The 20360-nt window shown below is 48.9% G+C and overlaps 1 protein-coding gene across 3 annotated transcripts in view; it reads right to left on the bottom strand.

Moving 5' to 3' along the window:
- Positions 1-20360, bottom strand: part of STAP2 (signal transducing adaptor family member 2) — a 236553-nt gene that overhangs the window by 23120 nt on the left and 193073 nt on the right. For 2 of the 3 annotated variants that reach the window (XM_085638760.1, XM_085638761.1), the window contains exons 12-13: positions 16443-16553; positions 12537-12629 (exon numbers count right to left, since the gene is read on the bottom strand). In XM_085638760.1, coding sequence (XP_085494886.1) covers positions 12537-12629; positions 16443-16553 — 204 coding nt within the window. The remainder of the gene's footprint in view (positions 1-12536; positions 12630-16442; positions 16554-20360) is intronic. The other variant, XM_085638762.1, reaches the window with a different exon arrangement.

Here is a 20360-nt window from a genome sequence, read left to right as displayed (position 1 = left end):
CCGCCGCACGCATCCGAACTGGAGAGGCCTGGGAGCTGTACTAACTCTCACCCATGGAGGCCCAGGTGAGGAGTGAGGGGAGGAAAGATGCTGTCGGGCCAGGAGGGCCAGGTACCTGAAAGACAGGTGGAGCACCTCATGACTGCCAAAACTAACCCGGAAGTCATGGTGGTGATGTGCAACTAGCTTGGGGGGAACCCTTCACGCAAGCTACCTCACCGGGGCTCTAATCAGTTACCTCATATACAAGGTACCAGCCCACCTGCTACAAACAGGCCTGAACCCTCCACAAGGCACAAGCATAAGCGACAGGCTGCCCGAAGGCAAGAAAGGCACTGATGCAGTGCCATACACTGAGCAATGGCTACAGAACCTCCTACCACCCAGATCACTTTCCCCTTTCTTCGCAGCTGAGAGGGCACATAGCATACCAGGGACTCGCCCACCGCTAGGGGCGGGGCCTAGGCCTTTTCCTTTCTGAAATTCAAAGATCGAGACACAGTCCTTCGAGAGATTTACAAACTACCAGGAGTGCGGGTGGACAACGTTGCAGTGCTCTTTTTCCCAGACTACGCCATGAAACCAGAAACAAGCATCCTAAGACAGGTTTCTGGGTATTACCCTTCATCAGCCAGCCTAGCTTGAATCCAGTGTCACAGTGATATCCCAGACGTGGATGCTGGTTTCCGGTCTAGGGAGGACCTGGCTTGGCAGTTCGGTTTGGACTGTTCCCATGAGGCGCAGGGTCAAGACTGATTTGCATATGGCTGGGTCTAAACTGGGGTGGCAGGCATGGTGAGCAAAAGAACGATGGATTTAACCCAGATCTCTTGACTGGGGGTGAATGTATGATTTATTTATCATTCCGTCCATCATTTGTTTGTGTAGCACTTTTCACCCTAAGTGGGTTGGGTATGCACAGACGTGGGTCCCTTGCTCACTGTGCCACTGGATTCAAGCTAGCCTGGCTGATAAAGGGTAATACCCAGAAACCGGTCCCAGGATGCTTGTTTCCGGTCCAGGGAGAATCTGGCTTGGCAGTTCGGTCTGGACTGTTCCCATGAGGCACAGGGTCAAGACTGATTTGCATATGGCTGGGTCTAAACTGCGGTGGCATCGTGAGCAAAAGAACGATGGATTTAACCCAGATCTCTTGACTAGGGTGAATGTATGATTTATTCAGCATTCAGTCCATCATTTGTGTGCGTAGCACATAGAACTACTGGTGGCAGCTCTCTGCAGGAGGGAACAGAATGGGGGATCCCACTAGGAGACGGTATGCACTCTGTCTCGCTCTACGAGGACAACCTCTTTCTCTATGTCAGAGACATCAGGGTGCCCCGAGATGATATCACGAAAAAACTACCTGATTTTGCATCACTGTCCAGTCTGCGCGTCAAGTGGACGAACTCGAGCCTGTACCCATTCAACCCGAGTGCCCCATATCAAGAACTGACTATCAAGAGAGAGAGCGTGCGGTGGCAACCTGCTGTCTTCCCCTATTTGGGGGTCAGGATATACCATCAGCCCAACAACTTGATTGATAGCAATATCACACGTGTGATGACCCTCATAGGGTCACAGATGACCTTCTGGCGGAGACTGCCACTAACAGTTATGGGTCGCACAGCTCTTCTTCTAATGGTGGTGCTGCCCTGGCACTTGTACTCCTTCACAAATCTGCCACTCCATATCTGTCCCCCCCCCCTTTTTCTGTTCCTTCAAGGGCACAATGAGAGATTTCATTTGGAACGGCACACGCTGCCGAGTCACGCTATCGAAGTTATATCTACCAGTAGACCGGGGGGACTTGCAGTGCCCAACATGGAACACTACTATTTAGCAGCACAACTGCAATGGGTAGCTGATGCTGGCAGTGGCCTACAGATGCTTCATGTGCGCCTTATCCATTACTAATGACCACACCCCATATGAACCCACTCTGCCCATACTGGGCACACCGAGAGGGTGAGGCAGCATCACCAGGACAGACAGATCTCTCCACCGGGAAAGAAGCGGGACTGCCGACACTGCGGGACCTCTACAACAACAGACAATTAACACACTTCGGCACACTGGTGACGGAGGATGGATTGCCATGGGGACAATTCCGACCGCATGCCTCCCTACTCGCACCATTAAAGGAGTTGTGGAGGGATGTGTCACAGGAACCTGCGACACACCATACTATTCAATACATTCACATCATGGGCACAGGGAGACACCATGTTAGATGGTTTGCTGAATCCCTACAAACACATGCAATGCAACGACTGACCTCCCTCAGAAACCGCTGGGACACTGATCTTCACCGCCCTAGTACTGATAAAGAATAGGTGGGCATCCTGGAGAGACCCGTACTCATACCTCGGAATGCCAGATTCCGCCTCATACAATTTTACATAATTCATAGAGCATACATCACGCCAGAAAAAATAAATGGATACTTTCAACAAGCTGACGCTCACTGCCCTCGATACAAACTGGTGAATGAAGACCTAATCCACATGCTATGAGGCTGTACCACCCTAACTGCCTACTGGCTTGCAGTCACCACTCATTTGGCAAACTGCACCGAATGCACAGTGGACACCTGGGACGTATGCCTACTGGGCCCCTATCGCAGGTCTAAAAAAAAGCACAGGGTGATGTCCCAGTTCATAGATCTAGGGCTAATCACTGCTAAACACCTGATCACCAGATGATGGAAATGTCCTGAACCCCCGCCACAGGAAGCATGGTACCACTCGCTCACAAACGGGGCACAAGCAGAGAGTGTGGCTTTTCGACGTGAAGACACCCTGGGATTATGCAAATTCCTGATAGCGAGTGCATGGGATGCTATATTCCTGGAACCGCGAAATGCCTGGCGAGGGCCCCAGACTCAGTGCTTGGATTCTGAGAGGGTGCTGGGGGCAGCGGGTAACAATACTCAGTAGACACGCTTACAAGACACAGAGACTAACTCACAAATCTGCACTCCAAATCCCAGTTCCCTTCACACAGAATCAGGTGGATTACACAATGGGTGGAGTAACTGCTGGCAATGTCGGGACAGTGGGTGGGTGGCAGAGATCGGAAATACCATGGGCATTTGTTGGGCAAGTCCACACAGTTAATACCCCATTATCCCTTCCTCCCATAACTCCCGGTCCTACCCCTCTCCCCCTCTCCCCACCTACCCAATTCTATCCATCCCCCCATATGCCGTACACGCAGATCACCACAAGAGGCAACCATAATTAGTCATTGTTCACGCATAGATTCTAAGCAACAGATGAGATGCAACCACCCCAACAGTTTAGAGTGTGCTATAACTACAGATACGTACCTACTGTTGATTGTAATGATCCAGCAATAGCTATGTACTCAATACCTATAAAATGTCTACATGCATACAAAATATCCTATGTTGACCTACAAAACTAATAAAAGAAATTTAAACAAAAAAAACAACAACTCTGTAATCTGATTGATATTTGACTAATGATAAAGAATCTGAATTTATTAAACTTTTAATTTGAAAATAAAACCCCTTAAAATTACCTTCAACTCTCATTATTGACTGAACTTAGAAATAGTATTGTAATTGTGATTATAGCTCCTTCATTCTCATGGCAAAGGTCTGTCGCCAGGGAGGAGAAAAAGAAAAATCCCAATCAAAGCCTCAAGTTCACTAGACACAGATATTATCGACACCTTATCTAACACAACCAAATCCCAAATAATGCTGTGGCTTGTACTCCACAACTTGCACATCGTGTAGACACAGTAAATACCAACACTGGGCTTGGCAAACAACCATTACCGTTGCTGTGCACAAAATGTTCATTCAGAAATGCAAATTGAGGGTCAGTGAGTACCTCAAAACCAAAGTAAAGGGCTTCCCCGAAGAAATGACTTTACAAAGGTCTTCAATGAAAACGAGGCCTAGTAGTTGTGACCCTTGTGCAAATAAGTGTTGATGCTCACCCCTCAACACAGATATCTCCACATGCAACTACAATGTGAAGGGAAGCATGAAAGACTTCAGTAACTACATTCAAAGGTCCTTACTAAAAGAAGATTCATCAGGAATTCCTCATTGTCTAAAGTTGCACCAATAAAGTTAAATAAAGTATTAATAATCTGTGTAATCGACATTAAGGAAAAGTAGACTTCCACTAATCCCGCCGCTGCTCCCTATTTCCACTATTGCTCTACCAAGTTAAGGAAACCAACAGCAACTCAAAGATGGCTGCCCTGGACACTCTCTGATTCTGTCACTACAAATAGTCATGCCCTCAGGAGTGTGAAACACTTTGGCTTCTTTTTAAACCTCGTTAAATAAGAATTGTGGAAATAGTATTGACAGTTTGATTATTGTGTACTTCTTTTGATATACTAATTTAATCTGGATGGATGTTGGTCCATGACAAAGAGGTATCGACTTGATCCTGCTAATGGCATTTCTTTGCAAAGATGGAAAAACACAGGATTTTATCTCCTCATTGCTGAGCGTCTATTTTGCACGTCTCCCAAAGTCTTCATGATTCTTGCTTATGAGAAACAAAGATGCATTTGACAGAGGGCCTCCCTAGGGTCCCTTAAACGATGTTCTATGATCCTTGGGGATCTCCTATTCTATTTGGGGGGGGACATCCTGTCTTCTAACAGAGCCTCCTCTGCATTTCACCAGAAAGCGTCCTTATACATCTGGACAGAAATTATGCAGGGAGAGCCTACCAGGATGAAGAAAGCATTCACCATGGCTCCGATACCGCCCTGTCCTGGAGGCGCGACACCACCGCAGCACTTCCGTACTCATACCCGCATCGCAACCACCATAGCCTAAGTCTCCATATATCTGATACAAGCCAACAAAATTAAGTAAACTTTAAATAAGTGCTGCATGCTATTTGAGCTGCCTTTTGATATGTGTAATCGGCTGGAAAGTGTACCACGCCCACCAAAACAGGAACACAGCAACAAGGCGTGTTTGTGCATATTGAATTATTTTAATGCGAAGCTGGCTATTCGTTACTTTTTGTCTCTCTCTTCCATTATATCACATCTTACTGTAACGCCCTGAACGTCTCAGGATCGTTTAACAGACACGATAATGAGAACGCAACCACTTGTGAAGGTTTAGTTATTTTAATGAAGGCAAAAATAATACAAGGAATAAACAAAGGTTATAGTCACTGGAATCCTCCAGGCTAAGTACGTTACCAGCCCACAGCACGGATGGTCCTAACCGTCCTCTGCATATACGCCGATCCCGGCGTATGCCAACAGAGGGCAGAAATGAAATGGCCGACAATGCCAATCGGTAGGCTGTGAGGGGCACGAAGAGTGTTGGGGAGAATCGAGGAGTCAGGGAAACACCCAGCCGGGGTCTCTACCTGAAGGGAGCAGCCGCTCAACCTCTTCCTCAGACTGCACCGGGACGCGGAGTCACCTCCTGGTGATGCGTCACCGATACCCCAATCACAAGCAAAGAAGACTGAACCGAGAGCAGCCGCTCGATCGATCCTGTGGACTTCCGAGTCTGTAACGCGGCAAACACCTCCTGGTGTGCGTTACAGCTGGCAGTCCCTGTATCTCTGGTCGGGCTGGGAGTTACGACTCCAACCAGCAAAAGCGCCACTGCGCTTTGACTCAGCCGAGTCAAAAAGCGAAGCTCAATGGTTATCCGGTAGAGCTTCCGGGTCCTTCACAGGTGACGATGGGGCAAGACACGGCCCAGGGAGTAACGACTCGACCTACCTCCGTTCTTGCCTTACTGGAGCACCACTCCGGAACACTGCTCTTCACTAAGCAGGTACGTCGGTGTAAACACAATATCCGACAGCGTTGTACCTCCCGGTTCCTCCCTTTATAGGGCGTGTTTTCCTTGAGTTATGTAACAGCTCTCCGGTTTACATAAGGGCGTGTTTTCCTTGAGTTATGTAACAGCTCTCCTGTTTACATAAGGGCGTGTTTTCCTTGAGTTAAGTAACAGCTCTCCTGTTTACATAAGGGCGTGTTTTCCTTGAGTTATGTAACAGCTCTCCTGTTTACATAAGGGCGTGTTTTCCTTGAGTTATGTAACAGCTCTCCAGTTTACATAACCTCTCAACCGCTAAGCATCCTGGGAGATGTAGTCCGTTTTCGCTGGTTACCGTTTTCCTCCCCTCGCATGACAGGAATTCTTGACAGTACATCCTCCCTCTCAGCGGCTCCCCACGGGTCCAGCGCTGGCAGGAAAACGCCGATGGAACAAGGAGACCAAGCGCGGAGCATGAACCCCTTCAGCCGGTTCCCATGACTGCTCCTCCGGGCCATAGCCTTTCCACGCAACCAGGTACCACAGCTTCCCCCTGCGCCATTGGGACGCCCGTATGCCCGGCACTTCATACTCCACCTCCGACTCCACGCATACCGGCCTAGGTGTCCCAGACGGCTTGGAGGGTGCTGGTTTGAGCAATGATACATGAAAGACAGGGTGTATCCGCAATGACTGGGGCAAGCACACCTTCACGTTCACGGGACCCATACACTTGGTAATTCGATAGGGGCCCATGTACTTGGGATGGAACACACTGTTCTTTCGAAACCTCATGTTTCTTGTGGATATCCAGACGTAGTCTCCAGTGCGGTACAGTGGCCCGGGCCTTCTCTTCCTGTCTGCCGCAGCCTTGTATCTTCTCTTGGCCTCTATTAGGACAGCCCTTGAGCGCATCAACATGTCCGCTGTGGCGGGAATCCTGTCCTCTCTGAACGGATGTAGAAATGGCAAGAACCTGGGATGTTGGCCATAGTTGCTATAGAACGGAGATGACTGTGTGGAGCTGTGAGTGGCGTTGTTATAGGCGATCTCTGCAACCCATAGCAAGTCGACCCATTCTTCCCTGCCCTGGTCCACAAAACATCGCAGATACTGTTTGAGCGTTTGGTTCAGGCGCTCGGTTTGGCCGTCCGTTTGAGGGTGGTAGCTGGTGGACAGGGCGGTCTTAACTTGCAGCGCAGTGCACCAAGTCTTCCAGAATTGCGCAGTAAACAGCGACCCCCGGTCCGACACGATCACCCCAGGTAATCCATGCAGTCGTACCACATTCTTTAGGAGTAGTGACGCCAATTCCCCGGCCGTAGGGACTCTCTTGCAGGGGATGAAGTGCCCCATTTTCGTCAAGTAATCCACCACCACCAGTATTGCCGTCATCCCCTGGTCTACCGGTAGGCCCACCACGAAGTCCAGTGATATGCTATCCCATGGTCTATCCGGGGTCGGAAGTGGATGTAAGAGCCCTTGGGTTCGGCCATGGTCGGCCTTCATGGTAGCACACGTAGGACACTCCTGTCCCCACCTCCTGACATCCACTCTCATGGTTGGCCACCAGAAATGCCGTCCCATGCTAGCCACCGTTTTTTCAAAGCCCAAATGACCTGCGCATGGAGAGTCATGGCACCAGATGAATGCTTGTTTCCTTAGCCTAGGCGTGGGTATCAATAGGCACCTGCCCTTCAGGGGTATCCCGTCCTTCAGCTGCCATTCTCTGTGACTGAGGAGCCACCTCCGCCATGCGAATGACCTGATCCCTCTCTTTATTCCCCTCAGGAAAGTATCCGGTTGGATAACCCCCAATACCATCCTCGGGGAAATGATGGAATGCTCGGTCGCAGGCAATGGTTCCTTAACTGCAGATTGACGGGACAGGGCGTCCGCCTTCCGGTTTTCCGTCCCCGGCCGATATGTGATGCGGAAGTTGAACCCCGCAAAGCAGATCATCCACCGCAGCTGTCTGGGAGAAAGGTGTCTTGTGGCCGTCATGAACTGTAGGTTCCGATGGTCCGTGTACACCGATACCACATGTCTTGCCCCCATCAACCAATGCCTCCATTCGGTGAAGGCGTCCTTGATTGCGAGAAGCTCCTTCTCCGCAATATGGTAGTTGCGTTCGGCGTTGTTGAGTTTGCGGGACATGTACGCAACGGGATGAAGCACCCCTGTGTCGTGGTTGCGTTGGGACAAGATAGCCCCCAGCGCCACATCCGATGCGTCCGCTTCCACCACGTAGGGGAGATCCGGATCGGGGTGAGCCAACACCGGCGCCTTACCAAAGGCGCTTTTCAGGGCCTCAAAGGCTTTGTTCGCTTCAGGGGACCAGACAAACTCCTTGGACTTCCTCAGTAGCTGTGTGATTGGGGCCACCAATCCTGAAAATCCATCTATAAACCGCCTGTAAAAGTTGGCGAAGCCAATGAAACTTTGGACGTCCTTCACGCTTTGGGGCACCGGCCATTCTTTCACCGCCTTGATCTTTCGTTCTGCCATCTCCTGTCCCTCTGGACTCAGCATCACTCCGAGGAATTCCACGGATGTGACGTGGAAGTCACACTTGCTGAGTTTACAAAACAGCATGTTTTCCCTCAGCTTTTGGAGCACAGCTTTGACGTGGTGTACGTGCTCCTCCACACTGGACGAATAGATGAGGATGTCGTCGATATATACGACCACGTAGATATCCAACTCCTCTCTGAATACCTCATTCAAAAAGTACTGAAAGGCTGCCGGGGCGTTGCACAGACCGAACGGCATGACGAGGTACTCAAAAAGGCCGAACCTGGTCTTAAAGGCGGTCTTCCACTCGTCTCCGTCCCTCATGCGCACCAGATGGTATGCCCCTTTCAAATCCAACTTGGTGTAGATACGAGCTTTCTTGACCTGTTCCAGGAGTACACTGATGAGAGGCAAGGGGTACCGATTCTTTACGGTTATCGCATTCAATGCCCTAAAGTCCACACAGGCTCTCAGCTCCCCATTAGCCTTCGGGATGAAGAAGAGTGGCGAGGCGGCCAGAGACTTGGACGGGCGGATGAATCCTAGCTTGAGGAGTTTATCCAGGTACCCCCGGAGATGCACGTTTTCAGGCTCCGTCAGGGCATACAGCCTGCCGCTGGGAACGCTGGCCCCTGGCACCAGGTCGATCTGGCAGTCAAACTGTCTATGTGGTGGTAGCACTTCCGCCTTCACCTCATCAAATACATCCTCAAAACTGTGATAAGCCTGGGGGAGAGCCACATCTTTTTCTGCCGCTGTAGCCACCGTCTGACTCCCGCTCTCATCTGCGTCAAGGGATTCCGTTCTTATTCCACAATGCAGGATGCAATACGGTGACGTCAGTTCGATGCGATGTGTTGGCCAATCCACAGAGGGGTTGTGTTTCTGTAGCCACGGCAATCCCAATATGACGCCATATTGGGGCGCTCGGATGATGTTAAAATCGATTTGTTCCAAATGGTTCCTCCCACATCTCATCGGAAGGACCCCCGTGTGCTGCCCGATGGGCCCCGTCACCAATCGCCTTCCGTCTACAGCATAGACGTCTTCGGGTACAGCTTTGGGAAGAAGCACTAGCCCTAGCCTGCATGCCTCGTTGTGGTCCATAATCATGCCAGTGGCCCCTGAATCCACCATGGCCACAACGGGTATCCACTGGTCATGCACTCCCACGTGCACCGTGAGAAACAGGTGTCGTTGTCCCTTAGTGACCGAGTTGGAAAGTGAAGGGATGGATGAGTGACTCCGAGATGCCCCTTCTTTGGTCTGGGAGTCCTCTAGTTTTCCGCCGGTACGTCCACCACGGCTGTTACCGACCGGTTGGCCCGATAACGTGACGTCTTCGGTTTGGCAGGGCATTCACGTACGTAGTGGCCTTTTTTGCCACAATATAGGCACAATCCTTGTTTACGGCGTGACTCTTTCTCCGTGGCTGTGAGGCTCGCTCGTATTGCGCCGATGTCCATGGGTTCTCCCTTGGATGCGGTGGAAGTTTCAGGACTTCCCACTGTCACATAGGATGGAAGGGATTTTCCTTTTCTCCCATGATCCCCCTTTCTTTCACTTAGCCTATGTTCCAGCCGTAATACCAGGTTGATAAGGCCCTCACATGTCTTGGGTTGTGGGTCAATATGAGCCACGGCGTCCTTGAGCTCATCGCACAGCCCGTGATGGAAGAGCGCCGTCTGTTTAGCAACAGGCCACTTGGTTTCCGCAACCAGCCTTCAGAACGCGTTGAGATACTGCACCAGGTCGTTGGATCCCTGTCTCAACTCAAGCATTTCACGGTCCGCCGTGTACGAGTCAGCCCTTCTGTCGAAGACCTTCAGGAATTCCTCGCGAAAAGCACCCCAATCACATAAGATGGGGTCGTCCCTGCTCACCAGAGGTACGGCCCATTGTGCCGCGTTTCCAGCCAAATAGGATATAAGGAAAGCCACACGAGCCTGACTCGTGGGGAACGCCCTTGGTTTGCACGATAAATGTAGCGCCACTTGTGTGAGGAATACCTGCACTGTGTTAGGATCCCCACTGTACCTCTCTGGTGTTGCCAAGGGGACGGCTACCGGCATTTCCACTACTACCGCAGGGGTCTGGTTCGTGAGGGAGGTGCTGGGCGTCAGCGGGTCCAATTGGATAGCATCCAGTCTGGCTTTTACATCGGCCGTTTCTTGCCTGGAGGCAGCCAATTCAATTTGCACGGTCGCTAAAGCAGCCAGCACATCATCAAGTGTTGCCATGTCTGTTATCGACCGGGAGACAGTTAGTGTTATTAAGGTCGGATATTTTGTAACGCCCTGAACGTCTCAGGATCGTTTAACAGACACGATAATGAGAACGCAACCACTTGTGAAGGTTTAGTTATTTTAACCCCTTCAGTGCCCATGACGAGCTGGACTCGTCATGGGCCGCGGTGGCGCTGTGCCCATGACGAGTCCAGCTCGTCATAGACCCCGCCCGCTAATGCAACGGCCGGCACTGGGCGGGGAAAGGGGCGGGCACTGAAGGGGTTAATGAAGGCAAAAATAATACAAGGAATAAACAAAGGTTATAGTCACTGGAATCCTCCAGGCTAAGTACGTTACCAGCCCACAGCACGGATGGTCCTAACCGTCCTCTGCATATACGCCGAACCCGGCATATGCCAACAGAGGGCAGAAATGAAATGGCCGACAATGCCAATCGGTAGGCTGTGAGGGGCACGAAGAGTGTTGGGGAGAATCGAGGAGTCAGGGAAACACCCAGCCGGGGTCTCTACCTGAAGGGAGCAGCCGCTCAACCTCTTCCTCAGACTGCACCGGGACGCGGAGTCACCTCCTGGTGATGCGTCACCGATACCCCAATCACAAGCAGACTGAACCGAGAGCAGCCGCTCGATCGATCCTGTGGACTTCCGAGTCTGTAAGGCGGCAAACACCTCCTGGTGTGCGTTACAGCTGGCAGTCCCTGTATCTCTGGTCGGGCTGGGAGTTACGACTCCAACCAGCAAAAGCGCCACTGCGCTTTGACTCAGCCGAGTCAAAAAGCGAAGCTCAATGGTTATCCGGTAGAGCTTCCGGGTCCTTCACAGGTGACGATGGGGCAAGACACGGCCCAGGGAGTAACGACTCGACCTACCTCCGTTCTTGCCTTACTGGAGCACCACTCCGGAACACTGCTCTTCACTAAGCAGGTACGTCGGTGTAAAAACAATATCCGACAGCGTTGTACCTCCCGGTTCCTCCCTTTATAGGGCGTGTTTTCCTTGAGTTATGTAACAGCTCTCCTGTTTACATAAGGGCGTGTTTTCCTTGAGTTATGTAACAGCTCTCCTGTTTACATAAGGGCGTGTTTTCCTTGAGTTATGTAACAGCTCTCCTGTTTACATAAGGGCGTGTTTTCCTTGAGTTATGTAACAGCTCTCCTGTTTACATAACCTCTCAACCGCTAAGCATCCTGGGAGATGTAGTCCGTTTTCGCTGGTTACCGTTTTCCTCCCCTCGCATGACAGGAATTCTTGACACTTACACTCCTTGTCCTCAGAACAGCTGAAGAGATGCAATATGCTCGCTGAGCAAGGCTAGATGACAGGGGCTTCATCAGTACTTATGTTCCCTAGACCCTCACCAACAGCATCTTTATCAGTTTTGTCCAGAGCGGTATTTAACTTAGGCTGTTAACTGACCTGGAATAGCCCCATATATTTTATATACTAATTAATCTCCTCATTATAAGCTACAGGTCATCGCGCATGGTGTCATGTTACATCAGCCACTGATTACATTATACAACATAATATTTGTGCTAAAAATAAAATAGCCAACAACCGATTTTTTTTGCCTAGTTGTCTTGCTTTCCTGATTCATTCATGATGAATCACTTCATCATGATAGCGCACACTATCCCATTGAAAAAAAGCAAGTGGTAACTTGTTTTTTATTTACCCCCTTACTGCCTCAGTTTTGCCTTTAGATAGAGCTGTAACTAACAAGTGTCATTATAACCCAGTTGAATGCTTTCCAGTCTATTGTGCTCAGAATAATGGATGGTGTTGGTGCGGCCATGGGCATACTATGCAGATCACACAGAGGTCAGCGATAAACACGTAATTGACTAAAACATCTTAGACATTAATCTACTAATGTCTAAGACCTGGATGGGTGTATCTTCCACTGCACTGCTGTAATGTGGGAGTCGCATAGTATATAATGAACAATTAAACTTCCATACATGGCATGAGTATCTGGAGACTTACTTCTATCAGTGTTAGGGAGAGACTGGTGCCTGGGAGTATGGCGCGGTGGCAAGTCACTTTCCTTTGCGTTATTGCTCCTTCGCATTTCAGAACCTGGAAGGAATGACACACATAGCAAAGTAAAAGACTGGGAAATAAACTCCTTATATATAGGCATATATCCACATACTCTATATTAGACAACTGTAAAATACCCTCCTTTTATTGCTACCTCCATGTATAAAGAAGGTATCCCGTGTCTCTAAAAATACCCTACTCTTTTTGACCTATCCTTCTGGGTGCTTAATGACATTTCTGTACGATGCTCTGTACTTACTTGTCTATCGATACACATTCTACAGGGCTGTAAATACCACACTATTTTTGGACTTGTAATGTGTTACATGTCTGCAAAATACTCACCTCTGATGTGTTTATTTGTCTGCATCATATGTTTATTAGATGTTTGTAAAATACTCTCTTATTGGTCTACCCACTGTCTGTTACATAGGTGTTACAAGTTCTGCTCCTGCTGGTCCACATGTTGTGATGTTACGTGGGTGCACAAGGTCTGCGCCTGCTGGTGGTCCACATGTTGTGATGTTACATAGGAGCTCAAGTTCTGCTCCTGCTCGTCCACATGTTGTGATGTTACATAGGAGCTCAAGTTCTGCTCCTGCTGGTCCACATGTTGCGATGTTACGTGGGAGCTCAAGTTCTGCTCCTGCTGGTCCACATGTTGCGATGTTACGTGGGCGCTCAAGTTCTGCTCCTGCTGGTCCACATGTTGCAATGTTACGTGGGAGCTCAAGTTCTACTCCTGCTGGTCCACATGTTGCGATGTTACGTGGGTGTACAAGTTCTGCTCCTGCTGGCCCACATGTTGCGAAGTTACGTGGGAGCTCAAGTTCTGCTCCTGCTGGTCCACATGTTGCGATGTTACGTGGGAGCTCAAGTTCTGTTCCTGCTGGTCCACATGTTGTGATGTTACATGGGTGTACAAGTTCTGCTCCTGCTGGTACACATGTTGCGATGTTACGTGGGAGCTCATATTCTGCTCCTGCTGGTCCACATGTTGCGATGTTACGTGGGAGCTCAAGTTCTGCTCCTGCTGGTCCACATGTTGCGATGTTACGTGGGAGCTCAAGTTCTGCTCCTGCTGGCCCACATGTTGCGATGTTACGTGGGTGTACAAGTTCTGCTGCTGCTGGTCAACATGTTGCGATTTTACGTGGGAGCTCAAGTTCTGCTCCTGCTGGTCCACATGTTGCAATGTTACGTGGGAGCTCAAGTTCTGCTCCTGCTGGCCCACATGTTGCGATGTTACGTGGGTGTACAAGTTCTGCTGCTGCTGGTCAACATGTTGCGATGTTACGTGGGAGCTCAAGTTCTGCTCCTGCTGGTCCACATGTTGCGATGTTACATGGGTGTACAAGTTCTGCTCATGCTGGTCCACATGTTGCGTGGGTGTACAAGTTCTGCTCCTGCTGGTCCACATGTTGCGTGGGTGTACAAGTTCTGCTCCTGCTGGTCCACATGTTGGGATGTTTCGTGGGAGCTCAAGTTCTGCTCCTGCTGGTCCACATGTAGCGATGTTACGTGGGTGTGCAAGTTCTGCTCCTGCTGGCCCACTTGTTGCGATGTTACGTGGGTGTACAAGTTCTGCTCCTGCTGGCCTAAATGTTGTGATGTTACATGGGTGTAAAAGTTCAGCCCCTGCTGGTCCACATGTTTCGATGTTACGTTGGAGCTCAAGTTCTGCTCCTGCTGGTCCACATGTTGCGATGTTACGTGGGTGTACAAGTTCTGCTCCTGCTGGTCCACATGTTGCGATGTTACATGGGTGTACAACTTCTGCTCCTGCTGGTCCACATGTTGCGATGTTACATGGGTGTACAAGTTCTGCTCCTACTGGTCCATATGTTGCGATGTTACATGGGTGTACAAGTTCTGCTCCTGCTGGCCCACATGTTGCGGTGTTACGTGGGTGTACAAGTTCTGCTCCTGCTGGTCCACATGTTGCAATGATACTTGAGTGTACAAGTTCTGCTCCTGCTGTCTCACATGTTGCGATGTTACGTGGGTGTACAAGTTCTGCTCCTGCAGGTCCACATGTTGCGATGTTACATGGGTGTACAAACTCTGCTCCTGCTGGTCCACATGTTGCAATGATACTTGAGTGTACGCGTTCTGCTCCTGCTGGTCCACATGTTGCGATGTTACGTAGGTGTACAAGTTCTGCTCCTGCTGGTCCACATGTTGCTATGTTACATGGGTGTAAAAGTTCTGCTCCTGCTGGTCCACATGTTGCTAAGTTCCATGGGTGTACAAGTTCTGCTACTGCTGGCCCACATGTTGCTATGTTACATGGGTGTACAAGTTCTGCTCCTGCTGGCCTACATGTTGTGATGTTACATGGGTGTACTAGTTCTGCTACTGCTGGTCCACATGTTGTGATGTTACGTGGGTGTACAAGTTCTGCTCCTGCTGGTCCACATGTTGCGATGTTACGTGGGAGCTCAAGTTCTGCTCCTGCTGGTCCACATGTTGCGATGTTACGTGGGTGTACAAGTTCTGCTCCTGCTGGTCCACATGTTGCAATGATACATGAGTGTACAAGTTCTGCTCCTGCTGGTCCACATGTTGCTATGTTACATGGGTGTACAAGTTCTGCTCCTGCTGGCCTACATGTTGTGATGTTACATGGGTGTACAAGTTCTGCTCCTGCTGGCCCACATGTTGCAATGATACATGAGTGTACAAGTGCTGGTCCACATGATGCGATGTTACGTAGGTGTACAAGTTCTGCTCCTGCTGGTCCACATGTTGCGATGTTACGTAGGTGTACAAGTTCTGCTCCTGCTGGTCCACATGTTGCTAAGTTCTATGGGTGTACAAGTTCTGCTCCTGCAGGTCCACATGTTGCTATGCTACATGGGTGTACAAGTTCTGCTCCTGCTGGCCCACATGCTGCAATGATACATGGGTGTACAAGTTCTGCTCCTGCTGGTCCACATGGTGCGATCTTAGTCTTTCTGATTATGAGCTCACTCAAACACTGTTCCCTATTATAATTAGTGCTTCACACAGTGAATTCCAGCCTCTACATACATACACTGAATATTACATCGCTGTAAAGTATCAACCTCCGCTGTGTGTTTCCATCATGACACTGTATATTACATTAGTGTTTAGATACCCACCTCTATGGTGTGTATCCGTCTACTAACTGAATATTACATCTCTGTCAAGCAGCCCACTGGACTGCGCCTTACATAGCTGTGAAATACCACAAGTTTGTCCATTTCCAAACTCGATTGTCAAATATTGTTCGTCATTGTATCTTTATATCTGAACATGTTGTATGTTACATAACTGCACATTGGTATGAGTTGTGTGTTCATCCTCCACATACTAAAAATCTGTTGCATCCCTCTAGACACTTTAAGTTAAAAACTTGAAAAATGCCCCACAAATGTGTCTGTCTGTCTGTCCATCCACTGGTTATTGCAAGACTCCAACCTGGTAGGCTACCCTTGTGAGAATATTCAGTCACACATTCACATTATAAGACTGTAAATAAATAATATTGCGCTGTACAATTTACAAAAATTGGCTGTAAATTATTATCATCTTTTCAAGTGTATTGTTCAACAAACCAATCCAAATCCTTGCAGTAGCATCAAAGACGCAACTCACATTACATATACAGCTGTAAGGCATCCTTCTAGGCACAGTTTATATTTTTGGTTTTATATACTCCCACAGAAAATAAATCAGTTCTCTTATTCACTAATTTATCCCCATCGCTTCCTCCTTCAGAAATCTATTCTTCTTTACAAGGATAGCGCTTGACATGGCGATTTCATACAACAATATATTACTTTTAAATGTAGGTGCAAAACAGCTGTATGAACTTGGCCATACCTCTTCCCTTCGGCGTAAGTGCTTGTCTAGGCAGCGTGGGTGGGATTCTGGTCACATCTCTGCCCTCCTGGGTCTCAACTGAAGATCGTCTATCAGAGAAAGAGGCTTCTGCTATGAGGAAACACAAAATACCTCAATTTACTATTCTTGGAGACGGGAGCGGAGATTTGCTGGATCAAGCATCTTCATCCCTTGCTTTGTTGTTGCTCTTTCCGCCAGATTTCCTAGACCGGTAGCCAAGGTTTAGCTCCAAGCAGGCTGTGCCTAACAATTTAAGCTGCACCTCATTAATGAGGCCCAATAATTCAGGAACACACTGTGTTTGCTTGAGGCCCCCTCACAAGGAGTTGTGACCTAGCCAATCAGCATTTACTGCTTTTATTCGGGGTTAGTCAAGACTGATTGACATTTGATTGGTTCCCTTCTGTAATGTAATAGATGGACTAAAAACAATAATTTGGAACATTGCATAGAAGAACTATCAATAGTTAAGAAATGTTAGCTCTGGCATTTACATCACCTTTTTTGCAGAGTGAAAATATACCAACTTTTAATGGAAGAAGTGCTCCTTGAAGGAAGCGGTAAATGAAACTACCTCCCCTTGCACAGAAAGAGTGCAAGAAACTACATCATCTCTCAGAGGTAGAAGAGTGTGGCAGGGTTGTTTTGCTCAGATGAAAGGGCCAACTCTCATAGGAAAGAGTGCATGAAACTGGATTTCTCAGAAAAGGGTGTGCATAGATTACACAAAGTTTTAAATGAAGAAGTGAAAGAAACCATACCATCTCTAAGATAGAGAACAAATGAAAGAAAGCATCTATCAGAGAAAAAAATTCCTGAAATGAAAGAATCCGTCATCGAAGAGTATGCAAAAAGTTACAACTTCTAAGTTAATGAATTCTTATCATTTCTAAGGTGAAAGCATCAAACAAACTGTTTACTTTTCAGACGAAGGTTTGCACTTAATTATGCTAACTTTCAGAAGAACAAGTAAATTACATTGTATCAGTATTTATGGATTCATTCCAGCGTTTAAGATGTGTGAAATGTTACCAACTCTCAGAGTGAATGATTTGTGCCACGCCAGATGGAGGGTGGGGACTTTTACCATTTCCCAGATGGACTGCATTAAAAGACAACATCTCTCATAGAAATGAGTGCTTGAAATGATGCAAACGGAATGTATAAACTCATACAATCTCTTCAACAAAAGACAACATGACAATATACTACCTCTCAGTGGAAATTAATAAAATGAAACCATAGCTCATATGAAAGGATGCATGGAATCACAGCTTCTTTTAGGTGCAAGAAAGGCACAAGTGCATGACATTATGCCATCTCCGAGAGGAAGGAGTTCAAATCATTTTCACATCAGTCAGAATTAAACTGGAAGGAATTATACCATCGCTCCCAGAAAGGTGTACACAAAGTGATGCCAAGTCTCGGAAGGAGTCTAGATGAACTCATACAAAGGTGTGTCAAAACGTTAGACTTCCATTAGAAATGGTGAGAGTCCCCACATCATCTTGCAGGTGAAAGTGGGAGGTGAAGTTATAAAATGTATCAGGGAAAGGCGGGAATGAAGTAGTAACACATTTTAGAGGCAGTAGCGGGTGAAACTGATATTTTGCCCATTAAAACTTTCCTTTTTAGGAGTGAGGAATCCCAGTTCATATTTAGGTGTTGTAGAACAAGTTACTTACCTTCGGTAACGCATTATCTGGTAGAGACTCTATCTAGCTGCAGATTCCATACCGTTGAATTTCCTAGGCGTCAGGCTGGATCCGGAAACTTTTGCTGAGCAAAACTACTTGCGCGCAGCGTCGGGTGGCTACATGTGATGTCATTGGCGATGGTAGCGTCGGTTATGATGTTGCATTGCCTATATAGGCACCACCCAGGCGTGGACGTCAGTACTCTTCGTTTTTTCCATGACAGAAGCACAGAGCCACGAAGTAACTGATGTAGTTGTGTGCAGAACTAGGGCCCTGAAAGAGGAGTAACCCTAGCCCTACAATATTAGTCCGCAAAGTGGGGAGGCATTGGTGGGGCTGTAAGGAATCTGCAGCTAGATAGTCTCTACCAGATAATGTGTAACCGAAGGTAAGTAACTTGTTCATCTCATAGAGACTTCTAGCTGCAGATTCCTTACCTTTGAACTAGATACCCAAGCCATACGATCCCGGCGGTGGGTGCGGACCAATACCTTAAACTAGAAAGTCCTGTAGGACTAAGCGGGCAAAGTGCCCGTTCCTGCAGACCTGGCCTTCCAGGCAGTAGTGTTTAGCAAACATGTGCAATGAAACCCATGATACCGCCTGACAGATGTGAGAGGAAAGGCATAGAACAGCCCCCCTAAACGATCTGCAAGACCCACCTGTCCAATGTTATGGATCTCCAGTGGGGAAGATGATGACGAATGCTTGGAGGCTGCGGCTGCTATGTGGCAGTGTGGCCGACGACTTCTGGCCTCCATTCCTTGATAGGAATGCACAGCGTCAACGTCCTTGCACGGCGGTCTGTGCAGGACGTTGCCTGGGATAGGGCTGACGCAGCTTGAAACCCCTTTCACTGCCACAAAAGGGGCAAAAGGAAGACTGGCCACGAGGAGTGGAGGAGAGGCCCAAGGATCTGGCCATAATTCAAGAGTCCTTGAACCTGACCAGGGTCGAGTCTGCCTTTTCCCCAAAAAGACGTTTTCCATCAAATAGCACGTCCATCAGAGTGGCTTAGACATCGCTCAAGAAACCAGTTGTTCTAAGCCAGGTGTGGCGTCTTAAGGCCACTGTCGTTAAAATTGCTCTGCCCAGCGAATCCGTTCTATCCAGGCCACACCGTTTGGTGAATTTTGCTGCACCTCTTCCATCCTCGAAACCTTGGGAGAACACAGCCCGGGCCTCCTGCGGGACCTGTGGCAGCACTTGCGCAAACCATCTCCCAAAGGGAATGGGAGAAATGGCCCAATAAGCATGCGGTATTCACCGACAGCAATGCCAGGCTAGAGTGAGAAAACAACTTCTTCCCAAATGTATCCAGCCTCTTGGATTCACCATCCGAAGGGGCAGTAGGGAACGCGCCCTGGGACATAGAGGCCTGCACCACCAAACTCTCTTCGGTGGAGTGTTGGCTGAGGAACTTTGGGTCGCCCGGAGCTGGGGGCATGCAATCGTCCTATTCACAGGAGCCCCTGTGCTAGGCTTGGACCATGTGCCTAGAAGGACGTCCATAAGTGCCTCATTAAAGGGCAAATGGGGTTCAGAAGTGGAAGCCCCTGGTTGAAGCACCATGGCCAGGAGATTAGTCCTGACCTGTCCTGTGGGTAGCTCTAGTCCAAGGACCTCAGCTTCCCTTTTTACCACCATGACATAGGATGCCCTCTACTCCGTAGCCACTGTTGGTGGAGAAAGCATGCCAGTATCTGGAGAAGTGTCGAGTCCACTGGCCTCCCCAAGTTTCCTATACCAGTCCAAGTTCTCCTCAGAGACTTCCTGGTGTTCTGGAGGGTCCATAGACCCCTCCCGTTCCTCTCCCGAGCCTAGCACATCCTCAAAGTGCACAGGTGACAATATAGAACACCTGGGTTCAATCGGAATCGGCGTTGAGCGACGTCATTCCGGCTCAGTCTTCAGGGATGAGGATGGGGCTAGTGCGCCCGATGAGCCCCAGCGTCACTGACTATGGGTCCAACGCCAGAGGAGGTCGCAGTGGCACGACCGGCGTCGACCCGGGTTCTGAACCTTGAAGCCCTACCGATGTCGTGGCCGGAGCCGATGGCGTAGAACCCAATGGGGCCCCTTCCGACTCCACAGGGCCTGAGGGCTCACCAGCGGGGTCATTCCGCTCAAATACACGACGCATGGCCTCGTAAAAATCTTTGTGTGAGTGGGAGTAGCTACGTCTCCTGGAAAGGGAGGG

This window comes from Triturus cristatus, chromosome 12 (assembly GCF_964204655.1).
Source record: "Triturus cristatus chromosome 12, aTriCri1.1, whole genome shotgun sequence".
Lineage (NCBI taxonomy): Eukaryota > Metazoa > Chordata > Amphibia > Caudata > Salamandridae > Triturus > Triturus cristatus.
The sequence above is the reverse complement of the archived record's forward strand: the minus strand, read 5'-3'. Positions and strand labels throughout refer to the sequence as shown.